The sequence below is a fragment of the Pollicipes pollicipes genome, unplaced genomic scaffold (assembly GCF_011947565.3).
Source record: "Pollicipes pollicipes isolate AB1234 unplaced genomic scaffold, Ppol_2.1 Scaffold_2555;HRSCAF=2994_pilon_pilon_pilon, whole genome shotgun sequence".
NCBI classification, from domain to species: domain Eukaryota; kingdom Metazoa; phylum Arthropoda; class Thecostraca; order Pollicipedomorpha; family Pollicipedidae; genus Pollicipes; species Pollicipes pollicipes.
Genome location: NW_023596136.1, coordinates 17,264,251 through 17,282,221, shown reverse-complemented (window position 1 = coordinate 17,282,221; position 17,971 = coordinate 17,264,251). Strand labels below are relative to the sequence as shown.

At 48.1% G+C, this 17,971-nt stretch overlaps 1 protein-coding gene across 3 annotated transcripts; it reads left to right on the top strand.

Annotated features, from left to right (window-relative positions):
- The first annotated feature begins 13,914 nt into the window (after positions 1-13,914).
- Positions 13,915-17,330, top strand: CSN3 (COP9 signalosome subunit 3). 3 transcript variants are annotated; one of them, XM_037235511.1, is made up of 2 exons: positions 13,915-13,974; positions 15,880-17,330. In XM_037235511.1, the coding sequence occupies exon 2, from the start codon at positions 15,897-15,899 to the stop codon at positions 17,205-17,207; it is 1,311 nt and encodes a 436-aa protein (XP_037091406.1). In that variant the 5' UTR covers positions 13,915-13,974; positions 15,880-15,896; the 3' UTR covers positions 17,208-17,330. The 3 variants fall into 3 exon arrangements, with proteins under 3 accessions (XP_037091406.1, XP_037091421.1, XP_037091414.1); XM_037235526.1 differs by lacking the exon at positions 13,915-13,974 and adding an exon at positions 14,001-14,024; XM_037235519.1 differs by lacking the exon at positions 13,915-13,974 and adding an exon at positions 14,036-14,137.
- The last annotated feature ends 641 nt before the right edge of the window (positions 17,331-17,971 follow it).

The following is a 17,971-nucleotide window of genomic DNA, read 5'->3' as shown; positions in this document are numbered from 1 at the left end:
ACTTCTTGGTGGTCTGAAAATCCAAAGATACCCAGCTTTGTTGCGTTTTGTGTTAAACAAACTGCACCTGTTCGGCCGGCTATCGGCCCCGGAGCCAAAGGGCCCCTTCGGGGCCCAAGGGGGGTGGGCCGTAGCCCCCCTGTCTGGATCTGCCCCTGCTTGTTGCCGTAAGTTTTGGGGGATACTTTTGTTATTTTCCACTTTTTTGCCCTTGATGTCGGACTGTCGTGGGAAGAAAGTGATTGGTCCTAAGCCTCAAGTGTCATTCAGGTGACCACGACGAAATCTCAAATGGGAGCATCGTAAATCCGATATGGGACCCGAAGAACTGGCTAAAGGTCATTGAGGGGGCGCAGGTCCCACTCTCAAATACCAGCCAGAAGAGCCCCGGGGGCACCGATTGGGCCCCGATCTGGGCCTGGGAGCCCATTTCCCAAGCAGGGACAAGGTCAGGACCCGCGATTTACATTGGTCAGTGCACCCCGAGCCAATGAGGGGCCCCTGTGTCGGCCAGGGGCACACAGCGCCTAACCGGAGGTCCGGTGTTGACAAGAGCCCCGAGTTGGTTAGGGAGTGTACGAGGGCGCCTGAAGATGGACCGATGTACATGTACAAGCAAATACATAAACCGCACGAGTTTTACATCGCCGATGTGAATTAAATAGCATCGACAGCGCTGCGAAACCGTGTTGGAATTCGGTAGAAGCTGGAAAAGTAGAGGGAAGGAAAAGTTTTATTTCGGTGCTGTTGTTTCCTTTGAGCTGTTAAAATTATGCGGCTGAAATGTACATCCCAGTCTAACCTTTGAACGATGCGAATCAGTTGTGAGACTATCGGAAAGATTATTTCACAACGGTCTTCCTCGTGCGCCCGGTGCCCGCCGTCTGATGTTATCTGCGGCGGCCAACGCTGCTCGGTGTGATAGAAACTGCATACCCGGCACATCGGTGTTCTTGCTACTAAGATTGTGAGCACAGGTTCAAAGCTTTTTACGTAGTTTGTTTCACTAGTCGATTCTGGAGAAGGATTGACCTTCCTAGGCAACGGGGGTTGGCCATAATTTAACATAACACAATTTCATATATTATCTCATTTAAATTTACGCTGTTGAATAGGTTATGAGGTCCTTGCCTTTTTCCGAACAAGGAGAGACTTGCTATTAGTGTATTAGTGCTTAAGGTTCGTTTATCTCTTTTGTCTCGATGATATATATTCCGGTGTTCTGGCATTTTGAACAATGTGTCCATATATCATGGATTTTTATCTCTAAAAGTAACGATTCATGTGCTAAAAATATAACCATTCTTAAATCCGAGATTGCAGCTCTCTATATCTCAATGTATTTCATTCGTCATCATATTTGTGTGCAATGTGCATTGCGACAAGCCGATTCAGTATTCAATTTGTCTTCAATCCGGTCAACATCCTTGAAAGTCTCGCTGCCGCCACTTGGAGTCGGTGTAAGCCGCCGATCACCTTACACTGATTTTAAACCACCTGTCTCTTGACTCAGACGCTTTCCACTTGGGATGTGGGCTGGACGGTGAAGTAATTGCTGGCGAGTTCCTCACATGTCACTGTCAATAAGCGTCCACCGCAGAGATGTGGTTTAGCGAAACAGATTTGGGGCGTTGGTCGGAGAAAGTAGCTAAGCATGCGCTTAAAACACACTAAACGCATGTTTTTACCCCGATTTGACCTAATGTTCTCCCAAAGTTTTAGGAGCAGGAATCTCACCTTGTTATTTACGAAGCTGGGAGCTTGACAGACACGTTTTGTTGCTATGGTTCGGTGTAGGGTTTTGTTGCTGTGGATAATAGTCACCTTGTTGGATCTCGATGAACGGTACTAGATTTCAGTAACCGACGTATGGTCAGTGCTATTTGGCTTTAGGCACTGTTGGATGCGTATGGTTCAAGAATTAATGGCGCAAGTTGAAGTGCGCGACTATTAAAGGCTCCCACGGAAAACCTTGGCAGGAAGCCGCAAGGCGGAATTCAGGCTACAATGCAGCACTTACGATAGACATGTTCGAAACGCCTGGCGTTTTTCTCTTCTTCCTTTTTTGCTGATCATTGTCGGACGATTACCGCTGAAGGTTTAGTCGGGTGGTTTCGATAGTCGGGTTTTCGCAGCTGTCCCTAGTGAATTCGTTACGTCTTGGGGTGTTATTGTTCGACCAGTTTTGGTTTAGCACGCATCCGGGCGACCGTTGAAAACCCTTCGCTCGGGTGAGGAGAGGTTAGTTTGACCTCCTGAAATATAAAAAAGAAGAAAACTGGAGAAACAAAATCTACAAGGTGAGTTTCCCTCCAATGTGGACTCAGTTGTGTCAGAATATGAGGTAATTACGTCATGACTTTTGGGTCGAACAAGGTCAGACAAAACCAAACTCAACAGTAGTGTCCAAAGTGCCCCAGGCTCTCTGGTGCCATCACCGTGAATGTAGATAACTGTTCGAAGCAAAAGGTCGCTGATGCTCATTTAAGTTAAGTAGCTTTGTTTAACATTTAGAAGGTTATGGTGACCAAAATCATACAAGGTTGTTTTGATCCTCGCATTTGAGTAGGCACCAGGGATTACCCTAGTGGTATATTCCTGAAAGCAAAATGTTAACCTGGGTCATTTTAAGTCAGTTACCCACTCTGGCCTTCAAACGGAGTATTCTTCATTTGTGTGGGGTTTTGAACTAAAATTTGCCACCTTGAAGACCATTTGGTGCAATTTACAGCCCTGCCTTTCCTAAGACTTTTCTAGTTTCTGAGCTACACGCCCGCGAAGATGTGCAGACTATTTTGAGCGAACTATTTCTGAGTCATTCAGGCACTCATGACGCCATAATAACGTCTTTCAAACTCTGCCATGTCATTAGTCATGCGGCGATCAAAACCAATAAAACTATCATAGAGTCGTTCATATGTTTGATTTGTGAGCACGATTTCCAGATATGTCGGCCGTCAATTGGCTCTTCATCACTGCTGTGCAAGTTGAGATGACGCAATCAAACAGTGACGCATTGTGAAGCATGTTTACGAAATATAGATGTTGCGTTTTCTAGAGCATTCTATCCCACTGACAAGCATGCCAATAGTTATATAGGTGAGCTTATTGCATCATGTCTAATGCTTGCTTCAATGCCTTCATACGTGGACCAATTCCTTTAAGAAATACATGGAAGATGTCTATTGCGATCCCAGTCATTAATGCATTCAAAATGAAAATCAGAAGCTGCTTTACACAACAAGCTCTCGAGTAAAAAGCAGGTTGGTTTTGACCTTCGTTAGGCCGTCATAATTGGTCCAATGTCAATTGAATAAGTAGGTCTTCTAAATTCAATTGACTGATCGTCTAAGAACTATCTCAATGATGTATGGTTTTTTCCAACACTCCGCTGTCGCACCAGATTGAACAGAACCCTAGAAATTGCCTTCGCTGACGGTGACTTTGACCTGCCATGGGTCAATAATCTCACAAAGCACATATGTTTTATACCAAACAATCCGCTATTCAGTCACCTACAGCTATGCAAAGTTAAGCGCGGTTGCGAAGGGCTGTTTGGAAATTATTTCGCGAAAAACTTTGGGACGTTAACTTGACCCTATACCCGAGCGCTTGTCAATTCTCCGATAACATGTCGCGGTAGAACTTCGCGTGGCCACAGTTTTAAGAGGTTAAAACATCACTGACCAATGCCAACTCGCTCAGGCAATGACACAAAGCTGGAACTGACATCAACAGGGTATATCAGGTGTGCAGTTCAAATATGCAGAATGTAGTAAAATCAGAAAATGCTACAGTGCACCCAGTTTGACGGGCTCTGTCAACTGCACTCAAAGAAAACTGACATTGCAGTTTGCACTTTCTTTGTTTCCTTTGGCTGCGAGACAACCATTAGAAGCTTTTAAAACTTTTGTAATTTTGAGTTCTCGCTTGTAATGTTCTGCTTGTGCCTACGCTCCCAAAAGGTCAGGGGCAATACTCATGGCTGGGGCCAAATTTGACATTAGGGAAACGGTAGCCCACTGAAAAGAATACAAATCGGCCCCCGTGTTGTCTGGTTTTTGCAATTGTTTCATTGAATGTTTACTTCGAAGTGAAGGTCGACACATTTATACACTTCCTCCGAATGTACATGGCTAATGACTTGACTATGTTTTTGGATGGAAGTATTCCGCCGCTCTGTTTCATCTTGTGATAACAAGTAGCAAAACAACGCAACGTGCTGAGGTCGGCATAGTTAAAATATCGATGAATGGTGCCAAAATACTTCCACAATAGCACAGAACTAGACCAGAGTCAGCAAGAGATATAACTCATGTAGTTAGAAAGGTTTTATGTTGATCGGCACCATAGGCACGGAACATGGGGCTGTAAACAGGTTTGGTCGGCTTCTAGTCCCTCAGTTATTTGATATAATCTCCTGGCAATCGCATCCTACCCGTGGCGGTATGGGCGCTCAAGTCACTTAAACGCACCTGCAGGAGCATAGCCAGGACAATCAAAAAAGGAAGGAGGGCACCCCACTGAGAACTCGTCAAGCAGGGGTGGCAGTGGGATGAGGGTGGGCCTCTGCATTCTCGACATTGGCTGCGTTTATGTGTGCCATCTGTTTGACGTCTGCGTAGGATGGTCTGTGACCGGTGGTAGCGGCTGTTCAATGTCGGGGAGATCAAAGGGCAGGGGGATCGTGCCAAGCGTAACGGCACATGTCGCTTCTCCATAAAGTTCTGCCGTATATTTGGAATTTCACAATAGGAAGGTGCGGAGTCCTGGAGCACACACAATAATCCCGCTTTGCGTGAGCTCTGATCTCAAAATCATCGAATCAAAAAGGGCCTTGAGCTGACAGAGATGACAGAGACTGAGATGAGAAGGGCCTGGTTTCGACCAGCGTAAAAACAATTATGACAGTGATAAAGCATGCCACCCAAGCACGTGTATCGACCGCGGTATGGACCGCAGTTGGGGTTATCGGACCCCCGGCTCAAACAGGGCTCCCGATCCCTTAAGGACCGAACCAGCGACTCTGGAGGCTCCCTTTTCGATATTAGAGCCCATAATTAGCCAGACCGTTCTAAAGCCTCGCTGTGGACCATTTCGTTCGCATTTTTGCTACTTCTATCCCATGTCAGCCAAGAGGGTTTCGACCAGCATAAGTGGCTCTTTGACATTCAGGGTCCCTTTCTGTTCTTCTTTAGCAAAATATGGCTCTGGTCAACTAGGAGCCCTTGCCGACACAAGCTCCCTTGCGTTTGGGCAAGGGATCCGAGTCGACCAAGGGCAGTGTTCAATGACGCCCGAATGCGGGCCTCGGGTTCGCCGCAACCGACGATCGAGTACCTGATTGGAGGGCGTAGAAGCGTAGGCCCGAAGGGTTGCCTGCAGGTCACACTTAAAGGATCCCGGCCCGTAGGGCCGTGACCTGAAACATCAGACAGACGGCCTCTTCACTGAGTCCTGCCATGGGTCCACAGTATATAACAGGGATTCATATCTCGGCAAGTGGCCTCGAAAAAACTGTGTTTGAGGAGGCCCAAAGAAGGGCCGAAGGGCCTCACGGAATCAAGGGCGCGATTTGAAGGCTGAAGAGCCCCAAGGGCCTGAAGGACTGGCTGTGGATCAAAATAAGGACACCGCCCGTAGGGCTGTGACCTCAAAGGTCATTCAGAGGTTCTCATGCATGGATTGGGAATCCCTGGAACAGTGCGGGCCTCTATTTTGGCCAGACGCCACTGACACCGACGCTGACGCTGACGCCACTGACACCGACGCTGACGCTGACGCCACTGACACCGACGCTGACGCTGACGCCACTGACACCGACGCTGACGCTGACGCCACTGACACCGACGCTGACGCTGACGCCACTGACACCGACGCTGACGCTGACGCCACTGACACCGACGCTGACGCTGACGCCACTGACACCGACGCTGACGCTGACGCCACTGACACCGACACTGACGCTGACGCCACTGACACCGACGCTGACGCTGACGCCACTGACACCGACGCTGACGCTGACGCCACTGACACCGACGCTGACGCTGACGCCACTGACACCGAACCGTCGACTCCATGTCGTCTGAGCGCCGCTGGTCCATTTTCCAAGGACGAGGAAGGCCGGACCCGCGAATGGCTTTGGTCAGGGTCTCTGAAATAATGATAGAGTCTGTCAGGGACTCACAGAGCCCAACAGGGGTTCTTTATTGATAAGGGACCTCGAGTCGATCAGGGGAACATTTGTCGAACAGAACAGTGATGGTGAGGGAACTCCAAATGACAGAGGGCCTTTTGTGTTTGTCGGGGCAATAACGCAAAATTTCTTCCGCTTTGACCTATTTTCATTCGTGTCAGCTCAACAGGTCTAGTTATTATTTAAGTCTCACTCAGACTCAGAGTCACATGTCAGCACTCTGCAAGCTTCATTTTAAACCTCCCTCGAATATAGATGCTATGATAGATTAATTCAAGACTGCAGATACTAGCGTTTGAGCACTTACCCTCAATCTGTGCCAGTTGGGTCCCAAAACAAAAAGTGTGGCCGGAGGAATCCACATTGGAAGAGGCTTGCGTTGGTTTCACTTCTGGATGTCCGTACAGTTAGCGATTTCTCCAGCGATTTTTTCAACGACGAGTTCCGATTTCCCTGAAAAAATTGTTTTAAGGTCAATTGTGGCATGAGAACACCAAAAATGACCCTTATTATGCAATATCATGTGACCTTCAAGGTCAAAAGCTGGGACAAAGGACGGGGAACTCGATCTCACCAAAAAATTGCCGGTGGATTTTCAACTTCCAAACGTCAGAATATTCACCACAGAAAGAACTAGCGTTCGTCCAAAAATCCTGACTTTTTCCAGGTCACACTTCAAGATCAAACACGGGCTCAAAGGACGGGCAACTCCATATCACCTAAACATTATCGGCCGACTTTTATCTTACCAAGATCAGAACATTAACCACTGAAAAAACTAGCGTCCGTCAAAAACTCCCGACCTCTTAAGGTCATCCTTGAAGGTCAAACGCGGACGCAAAAGACGGGGAACTCTATATCACCCGAAACTACCGAATGATTTTAAACTTAGACATCAAAATAATCACCAGAGAAAGAGCTAGCGTCCGTCAAAAAGTCCTGACCTCTGAAGGTCACCCTTCAATGTCAAACGTTGGCTCAAAGCACAGGGAACTCCACATCACTTAAAAATTACAAGCCGATTTTAAACTTGCGAACATCAGGACATTCACCACAGAAAAAACTAGCGTCCGTCAAAAGGTCCTGACCTCTCAAGGTCGTCCATCAAGGTCAAACGTGGCCTCAAAGGATGGGCAGCTCCATATCATCCCAAAATCACCGGCCACTTTTAAACTTGCATGCATTATGATATTCGCTACAGAAAGATATAGCGTCCGTCAAAAATCCCTGGCCTCGTAAGGTCATACTTCAGTGTCAAACACGGGCTGAAAGGACGGGAACTCTTAATCAACCTTAAAGTACCGGCCGCATTAAAGTACGCACCGCATAAGCATCAAAGTATTCACAAGCGCATGAGCTAACGTCCGTCAAAATGTCCTGACCTTTCAAGGCCACCCCTGAAGGCAAAACGCGGACTCAGAGGACGGAGAACTCAAGACCACTTGCAAATTACCATCTTATTTCAACTCGTTAAGCGTTAGAACATTAACATTGGTCTGATACCGCGTTCGTCAAAATCATGCTTAAGGTCAACCTACATGGTGCTATTCGGGCTTTCGTTTGATGACTCTCCACTCAATCTTTTGTGGTGATGTTTAAGGTTGATGGGCTGAGTTTAACGTTTGTCGTTGTAGCACTCCTTGAAATACTTGTCTCTGACCATGGGCAATTGTATAACATTTGAGAAGCATACATTAAAAAAGAACGTGAATGTGTTGGTGATTGACCACCATAGTTGCCCACCATAGGTAATATGGAGTTTCCCGGTCATTTGAGCCCGCATTTGACCTTGAAGTGTGACCTTGAGAGGTCTGGGCTTTTTTACGGACGCCTGTTCTTTCTGTGTTAAATATCTAAATGCTTGCAAGTCAAAAATAGGCCGGTAATTTTTAAGTGATATGGAGCTCCCCGTTCTTTGAACCCGCGTTTGACCTTGAAGAGTGACCTTGAGAGGTCAGGAATTTTGACGGACGCTAGCTCTTTCTTTGGTGAATGTTCTGATTGTAAGTTAAAAATCGGCCGGTAAATAATGGGTGATATAGGGTTCCCTATTCTGAAACCGCGTTTGATCTGAAGGGGCAACCTTGAGAGGTCAGGACTTTTGGAATGACGCTAGTTCTTGCTGTGGTGAGTATTTTGATGCTTGTAGGCTAAAAATCGGCCGGTAATTTTTTGGTGATATAGAGTTCCCCGTCCTTTCAGCCCGCGTTTGGCCTTGAAGGGTGACCTTGAGAGGTCAGGACTTTTAGACGTGCGCTAGCTTTTTCCGTGGTAAATGTTTTGATCTTGGTAACGTAAAAATCGGCCGGTAATTTTTAAGTGATATGGAGTTCCCCGTCCTTTGAGCCCGCGTTTGACCTTGAAGGGTGACTTTGAAAGGTCAGGAATTTTTCACGGACGCTAGCTCTTTCTGTCGTAAATGTTCTGATCTTTGTAAGTTAAAAATCGGCCGGTAATTTTTGGGTGATATGGAGTTCCCCGTCTTTTGGGCCTGCGTTTGAGCTTGGATGGTGACCTTGAGAGGTCAGGACTTTTGGTCGGACGCTAGTTCTTTCTGGGGTGAATATTCTGACATTTGCAAGTTGTAAATCGGCCCATATTTTGAGGGTGATATAGCGAGTTCCCCTTCCTTTGACCCAGCTTTTGAGTCTGGAGGTCACATGATATTGCAAAATAATGGTCATTTTTGTTGTTCTCATGCCACAATTGACCTTGAAACAGTTTTTTAGGGAAATCAGAGCTCGACGCTGAAAAAAAAATCGCTGAATATATCGCTAACTTCACGGACATCACCTCTGGGGCATGTGGTGGGTATTTCAGAAATATGTCAGGTAGAAAAAGCTCTGCACTTTTCGGGCCCATAGTAGTCAGGCAGTTTGCGCTTTGCGTTTGCCACTGTTGGAGTTTTTGTCATCCTCAGGCCTGAATTTATCACCGGGATGCGAGCAAGACCGCCTGACGTTCGGCGGTTCGCCTGACGCATGACCAGCACCGAACTAACTGTCTGAACTGGCGTCGGGGATCGCTCGCCTACTGCGTCAGGCGTCCCAGCTCCTGCAGAATACTTGGGACCTGCAGCACGTCCAGACTGAGGGCATCTTTCGCGTTCCTGCATGATGTTTCACAAACGCCGTTCGCTTCTAGGGTTTTCTTGGATTATGTTTGAAGCGAGCCCAACATTTCCCAAACTATGAGGTTTTGAGCAAAACACCGATACTATGACTAATAGTACTCCACAAACACAACACTCTGGCAAAAGCGGAGAGGTGGCGTGAATAATTTGGTGATCGGGTGATCGGTTTGTTGTGAAACGTATTGGTGCGGTGCTTTGCGTGCGGACAATGAAAAACATATAGTTACAAGCTTTTATGTGCGTGTTTCCGTTACCAGCATTGTTGCCAGCATTTTGTGCAATGTTTGCGTCACTAGCGTTGGGGGCTTGAGGTTGTTTAAGATAAATTTGGTGTCTTTCTTTATGTACGCTAGCTGTTTACCTAGTGAATTTTGACACCCTTCAGCATTCAATAAAAACAAATATTTTGCGGGCATACGTCATACCATGCAAACATTTGCTTACGAGGTCTGTGGTGATAGTTTTTGCGCGCGTTCTTTTATCATGCGCACTTAACATCATGCATATTACGCACAGTCGTTAACTAAAAAATTGTGTATGTATTTACTGAATGCATTACTACTTTTTGATACTTTTGTCATAAAACCTTTGCCCTAGCGGTGACTGGTGACAGATTTTCACGCTAGTGTTGCCTCCAACGGCTGCACAAGACTTATCAATCAGTGCCTGCTGGTTAACACCGTTATGGCTTAATTCGAAACTATGGCAAGTAAGCCGTGGTATTAACCGGCAGCTGAGTGGCTACGCCCTAAGCACACCTTTTCATGAGAGTAGGGATTCCCTTAGGCAAGTTATGTTCCTTGCACCGAACCCCGCGAGTGGCAGACAAAGCCGTTCGTGGACACCACAACGGAAATGCCGGCAGTCCACCGGTACAGACCCGCCCTTCCATCCATTGCGCCCCGCTGTGCCTGACTCCGCCGGATCTGACCCTGGCCTGGGCCGGCGCTGACCCACCCCGTGCTTCCTCTTGGTCGCAGGAGCAGGGGAAGCTGCTTAGCTTTGGTGTGGGGGGAGGAGGCGGAGTCAGAAGCATTTGAGGCGTTTCTTTCCATGTACCACCGCAAGCCTAGTGCTAAACTATCTCAGTTGTTGGGAGATTGACTCTGCTCTCAAACGCCCCCCTTCCCTCCCCCCCCCCCCCCACTTATGCGATAATTCCTTCGCCCATGCTTGGTCGCATCCTCGCCGGCACGGCGCCCTGGCTGTTACGCTGGCGGCAGGCGGTCCAGCACGCGGACCAGACCCGGCCGGGCTGGGGCCGGAGCCGATAGCATAGGATAGGATGGATTTCCAACTCACCTCAGTCGGCTACTGCAAGTGTTCACGTGAGTGTGCGTTTTTCATGTTTAATCCAAATCGTTTGAATGGGTGGATTTCTAGGACCAGACCTGACTCTAAGCAGTGCTTGCGTAAGCCCTGGCCCCAACCATGTGATCGTGCAAATCCGGGTCAACGGCAGACTTTACTGGCGGAAGTTTGACGTGCTACAATGCTCTGCACGGTCCGTTCTGCCCTCTGACGTCACCTAACTTTAGCGCGGCCGCGGCAGGATTCCATTTCATTAACTTGGCGTGTTTGATACGAACGGCGCATTCGCGGAACCTCCAATGTCACGAATTTAAATGGAGGGCGAAAACTCCAGTATCGTGCATCCTTTCTCACCCAGTGGTTAGTTTAAAGTAAGGTCAAATAAGGCAAAACTCCAGATGGATCCCCAAACCTCCACATGTCGCCGCCGTGTAGCTAGGTACCTGTTTGAAGCAAAAGACAAATGAGGCCAGTGACCTTGTTTTATCTTTATAAGGTCAATGTGACCAAATACCTACGAGATTGCTCCTATTTCGCCATGCGAGTAGGCGTCAGTGATTACACTAGGCGGTATGTTCCAATATATGCCGACTTGGATCATTGTGGGTCATTGAACCATTCTGACCTTTGGAAAGTCCATGAAGCATGTCTGTTGAGGTCCCTGTCACTAATGAATTAGAAATGAGCTCCAGAAACTAACCTCGTAACACCAAGCTTTCGATTAAAAAAGCAGGCTAGTTTTAACCACGCCACGGTACGTCTGACCTTCATGTCTGACACTAGATCGATGTAATTGGCTGTAATTGTATATTAAATTGGTTAATTGTCTACGAAACTATCTCAGACAGGTATGGCTGCACCTAACACTCCGTTGTTCGATCACAATGAACGATTTCCTAAAAATGCCCCTAGCTGACAGCTATGGCCTGAATTTGAACTGCCATAAGTCAGCGACCGTGCAAGGTGCATGCAAGTTTTACATCAAAAGATCCGCCATTCAATTCTCTATAGCTATGCACAGGTTGGCGTCGCTACGCCGCGCCGTTCGGAAATCGTTTTGGAAAAACCTTCGGGGGTCAATTTGACCTCCGCCCGACCGCATGTTAAGAAGGGTAAAGCTGTGAATTGCACCGAATAATCGTTAAGGCGGCTATTTCAGTTCAAACCCCCATTTAAACGTAGAAGACTCCCTTTAAATGGTGCATTCCACCTTTTTGTACTTTTAACTGTTACATCAGACGTGTCCGATTTGATCAGCAATGCAGTAACGCGCAGGGGTGATCCGAGGCACTCAATATCACCATTCCAGGGATCATCCTGCGCAACACAGTGATATACGTTGGCTACCGCAACAAAACGGAGAAGGTAGGTAGGAAGAGTAGGAAAGTAGGAAAAATGATATCGGCTCGAATCTGCGGCGATGACAGGAAACGCCGCGCTATCAACGGCAGCAATGGCACACGTAGCATCAGTTGAATGGTTTAGTGATCGTCGCACCGAACATAACAGCAGAAAAGTGTATGATCTGTGTGACGGTGCTGTTGCCGACACAATTTTTGCACAAATGCATGGTAAATAAACCTTGGGCTGTCTTGTTATTGATGACATGAATCAGTCTATTTGGCATAACGACGGTCCATCAATCAAGTAGAATTTGGGAGGGCAGATTGGTGAAGCCTAACTGAAGCCTATCTGGGGTGGTTATATGGATCCCATCTGAGCTAGTCATATGGGTTCCATTTGGGTTGGTTATATGGGTCCCAGCTGGGCATGCCGTGTGGGTCCCAGCTGAACATGCCCACGTGGATCCCAACTGGGCAGTCCAGGTGGGCCGCATGAGGGTCACATGCTCCATGTGGACCCCAGGTGGGCTGCCCATGTGGGACCCATTTGGGCATGTCCACGTGGGTCCCAACTGGGCAGCCCAGGTGGGCCCCATATGGATTCAAGTATGGCTCCAGGTGGGCTGCCACGTGGGACCCAGATGGTTGCCAATGGCATACCCACATGGGACAGAGACGGGCAGCTCAAATGTGTCCCATATGACTGTCCATCTGGGACACACATGGGTCCCAGCTGAGCACGCTGGCTTGGTTATGTCAAACAGAATGGCGTTGTCGATTGATCCATTCCAGTCAATATGAAAAGCCAAAGGCTTGTGAGCGTGGATTGTGATACACTTTTAGACTGCATTTGGATTAAGGCTCATGCAAGCCTTATCCCGTATTTTCTGGGCAAAGGTGGAGCAAACCAACGGTACCCTTTTGCATCATGAAAACTGCACCCGTCAGGACTCAGCTCCTGTGAATGCCTAGGCTTCAGTGTGTAATGACTTGACTGTTCCCATTAGATGGAGCGGCGCGAATGTGCTTTACCAGGTTTTGGTCGCGAGCACTGGCCGGAGAGCTTATGACACCTTATAAGCTCTTTGCTCCGTTATACCCGATCGTTCCTCATACACCGTCCTAGGCTACATCGATATGACCAATTTGTTCCGTCGTGTGATCCACCAGACTGCGACCCAATCTAAGGGCGCGTTCGGCCGGCAGATAATCCCGAAAAATTCTCCGGAATGGCGTTCGGCACTGCCGTCATGGAAAATTATCCCAAATAATTTTCCGTAGCGATGGAGAATCGCGGAGAATTTTCAGAGCATGGTCAAGACGGAGAATCTGTTTTCGCTATGCATAGCTATGACTGTTGGCTGTGGATGGCGCATGGAAGACTAGTCCGGGGGATAATTTCCGGACTGACCCATTAAAAATGGAGAATCTCCGCCGGTGATTATCGGAGAGATAATTATTCGTCGAATAATTTTCCCTTGGCCGAACGCGCCCTAAATGTCAATTGGGGGACAGAAGTTCCATGGATTCGCCTGGGCGTTACGGAGGCGGTCCCACCGAGGGCGGCAGCTGTGATGCACAGAATAAACTGGTAATCCAGGGTGCAGTTTTGAGTCCAACCTTCAACTGGTGCTTCTGAAGTCACAAGTAATTACTTATACGGAGCGTTTTTTTAACTAAAACGCGACGGATCGTCCTTATTTTTACTTTTTTTCATTACCTTCAAAATTAGACATAACTGAAAATTGTAGTCATTCATACGTTCTCACCTTGACCTTACAGCACATTCCAAACACCAAACGTCTCGTAATACACATGCGACCTCTCACGTCTGCTACCACGCGTGCCGTTGTCCCGGCGTTTAACTTGCGCTATCAGTGACGTCACGAAGGAATCTTCGCTGAGAAGTGCGTAGTCGGGACGGTGCCATCTGATACATGTCGCCCTGGGTCGATGGTTTTGGGCTGTCGCAGGCTATCGTGGGTTGCACGGTATGTGTGGAGGAGTATTTGCGGGAAATATTGCTCTGCAAATGGCAAATGTGTGCAGGGTGGTACCTAAGTCCGGACAGCCGTTGACACGTGGCAATGTTTCATGTGGATCTAGGGGAGTTCACAATGATGGAAGAACGTGATACGACGTAATCTCCCAAATGTAGGATATAGAGAAGGCTCCCAAATGACCATGATTGTGTTGGTTGATGTATGCTGTTTTGAAATATGATTGACATGCTACACAATATTTTTTGGTAATGCTTCTATGGTGTCTTTTTTTTTGCTGTGACATTGCAGGGGGCACAAAGAAGAAAGGTATAATTTTTCAGTTGCTCACTTAGATCTGAACAGATGTGTTTTGGAGCTAGGATTTTCTGGTCATCTAGATAGAATAACATTTTTAAACTTAGTTGGTAGTCAAATTTTTGTGAAGCTTCTTGGAGTTGGGTTTTGCTGGCCTTGTTTTGTTCCAATTTGAAGCACCATCAACTGAATGGATGCACTCACCAGCAATGTACTGGTGCTCGTTTTAGGAATATTTCTGACTTAATATTAGAAAGAGGTAGTGGAAGTTCCCACTAGTGGTTTTGCCCGTTATCATTTACTTTACGAAGTAGGCTGATGCTCAGGTGTTACCTTAAGTGGTATTACCTTAAGGTGCTGCAAACCACTGCCAGTGAAAGTATTCTGCATCAGATATTATAGTGGGCCTTTCTGTTGAGGCCAGCTTTCAGTCCATTTGACATATTCCTTGAAGCATGAGGGTAATGTTGAGCACAATGTGTGATGGGAAGATCAGTGGTAGCATAATGGTTATTGTGCTCATCTTTGAACATTTTGATTCTAGGTTAGGATACTGTCTGCACCACAACTATATCTCATACACTGATAAATGATGGTGTTAGTTCTTGAGATGACCCTGGTAGTTGGTGAGATGTAAAGCCCCAATCATTTTGTGTGATGTGCCTGCCCTCCCTGTCAGAGTGAGAGGCAGGCAGTGCTGTATAGCCTCAGCAGTTGATTGCTATAATGCCTCAATATAATGACAGCAAAAGCATTATTTTATGTGACAGGCATATCAGTGGTGGTGTAATGGTCAGCATGCTCATGTTTGAAGCCTTTCATTCTAGGTTAGGGTTCTGCCTGCAGCACAACAATATCTCACCTAATACCTTATGATGGTGTGCTATCTTGAAATGGCCTGGGTAGCTGATGACATGTAAAGCCTCAATCATTTTGTGTGTGGTGCTTGCCCTTCCTGCCAGGGTGAAAGGCAGGCAGTGCTTGAAAGCCCCAGCAGCTGAGTGTTACAATGTCCAAAGAGAGCAAACAATAGTGTCATTTCATGTGATGGGCCAACTTAATGCATACTTGTTCAAGATAGGCTGCACAGGTTCGGTTGTGGTCTTTTGGACAACGACTGGAGCATCAGTGACGAAAGAAAGACAAGGAAACCTTGGTTATTGAGTGTTGTGCATATGTAAGGAATGAATCAGGTGGCAGGTGTCATGGGCTACCACACATTGGTGCTGTGCAATAGTGGGTTGTATATTGTTCTGTGTGTCAATAAATCATGGATTCCATGGTGGTATTGGAATGATGAATTCGGGGAACAATGCAGAAATTTGAAGTTATTTTGAAAAAACTGCTTTGTTTTTGTTTTCAGGTTGAAAATCTGATTATCTGTGAGGTGTCTCAGTGCATTAATGTTACATACCAACACTTGCCTTGACGGTTGACAGCACTGGCATACACCTGCTCACCAAAAAATATTGCTTGGTAGTGCCATAGAGTGATTAGGGTATTCACATACACCATTCTTATTGTTGGGAGTTATCTGACTACTGCCTGGACACTGGGGCCCAGGCTCTCAATAATGACAAGTTCTTATTTTTGTTGCAGAATATCGGCCATCCAGGATGTCATTTCCTCTGGAATCATATGTCAACAGTGTCAAAACGCTGTCATCGCAAGGGAACCTCAGCTGTTTGTATGAGTTCCTGGAAAACTCCGCGGAATTGCTGTCGAAGAATGTTAGTCACATTGATACAGCCCTTGCAGCTCTTGAAATAGAGCACCACTCCCTTGGTATTCTGGCTATAATGCTGGCCAGATTTTCCGCAGGTGGAGGCGACGCGAGTGTACTGGATAAACAGATGGAGGAATTTGTGGATGGTTGTGTGGTGGACCAGATTCGATACGCCCCTGACTCATACGCGGAGCTGTGCCACCTCTACACGCAGAAGCTGCTCGAACGCAACAAACCGCTGAAGGGACTGCATGTTCTCCGGAAGGCCATCGCCAAGATCCAGGCCAACCCCAACCAGCTCACCTCAATTCACGCCGACCTGTGCCAGCTGGCACTCAGTGCCAAGTGCTTTCGGCCGGCGCTCGATGTGCTGGACGTAGACATTGCCGACATCAGCAAGGAGAACGGCAAGTTCGACGCCAAGCACCTGCTGCTGTACTACTACTACGGGGGCATGATCTACGCCGCCATGAAGCAGTTCGAGCGCGCCATGTACTTCTTCGAGGCGTACTTCACGGTGCCTGCGCTGGCCGTCAGCCACATCATGGTTGAAGCGTACAAGAAGCACATCCTGATGTCGCTGATCCTGCGCGTGGAGAGTCCGCAGTCGCAGAAGCTGCGTTACCACGAGACGGTGCGGCAGACAATCTCCCGCCGCCTGCGCCCGCTCTGCCCGGCGTACGTGGAACTGGCGACCGCCTTCGCCTCGCCCAGCCCCGACCAGCTACTGGCGGTCGTGGCGCGACACCAGGAGCAGTTTGCGCGCGACCAGAACACGGGTCTGGTCAAGCAGTGCGTCGCCTCATACCACAAAATGAACATCCAGCGACTGACCAAGACGTTCCTGACGCTGTCACTGAGCGACGTGTCCAGCCGCGTGCAGCTCAATGGCACGCAGCGCGCCGAGATGTACATCCTGAGTATGATTGAGGACGGCGAGATTTTCGCGGCCATCGACCAGCGCGACGGCATGGTGCGCTTCCACGACAACCCGGAACAGTACAACGCACCGGAGATGGTGGCGCGGCTGGAGCGGGAGCTGGCGCAGATCATGAGCCTCGGCCGTCGCCTGCAGGAGCTGGACGAGGAGATCCAGCTTGAGCCGCAGTACGTGCAGAAGTGTCACAAGACGCAGGAGGAGGACACTGGGCAGGCGTGCTCCTCGTCCCAGAACAATAAGGCCGTCAACAATATAATGTGAGCGCTGGGACGGGCGGTGAAAGCGATGATGTGCGCATGTGGGTGCTGCGCATGTCGCTGGTTTCGCACCAGACTTTGCAACTGGTCATGTTGTTGTGCTACTCGAAATATAACACTGAATGTTCGTGATGGAGTCGACTAGCTCTTGGTCAACGTCTCGGACGTATAGTTCCTGACAGAAAAAAAAAAACACTTTGCTATCGTACATTTGCGACGATTTGCAGTTCGTTTCGCACCGCGCTGTTATGCCTTTGGCCATGTACTGAGGACTCTCCGCCTATGCAGTGACCGGAGCTTGCATAAAGGGGAAAAACAAAGTACGAAAAGTTAGATGCCGATGCACGGCAGGGATGTTGAATCAAACTGCTGGATTGTTTTTCGAAAAGTAGGCGTGAGCCCGCACGACGTTCCGACCCGCGCTCATGCACTTCCATGACAACCACACGGAAGCTGCTCGAAATGCGCATGCACGCCTCGAGGATAAATGGGTCTGCGTCAGGTGACAGGCGCGCGCGGCATCCCTGGGGTTAGGCGCGGATGGGAAGAAACGTGTTCGGAGGTCTGTGGAGCTGGCGGCAAAGACGCTTATTCCCGGCAGTCATGGGTTAGGGCAGCACTCATTCTGGGAATGTAAATAATGATAATTTAGTGCTCGTAATAAAGCACTGGTAAATTAGTCTGCACAGCTGGTCTACATGCATATATAATTTTTGCGCAGAGGTATTGATCCCTGTTCATTTGTGGGGGGGGGGGGGCGATATAGGT

Bases quoted from the DNA above. Each gene is read 5' to 3' on its own strand.
- CSN3 (XM_037235511.1), top strand. From the start codon at position 15,897: ATGTCATTTCCTCTGGAATCATATGTCAACAGTGTCAAAACGCTGTCA.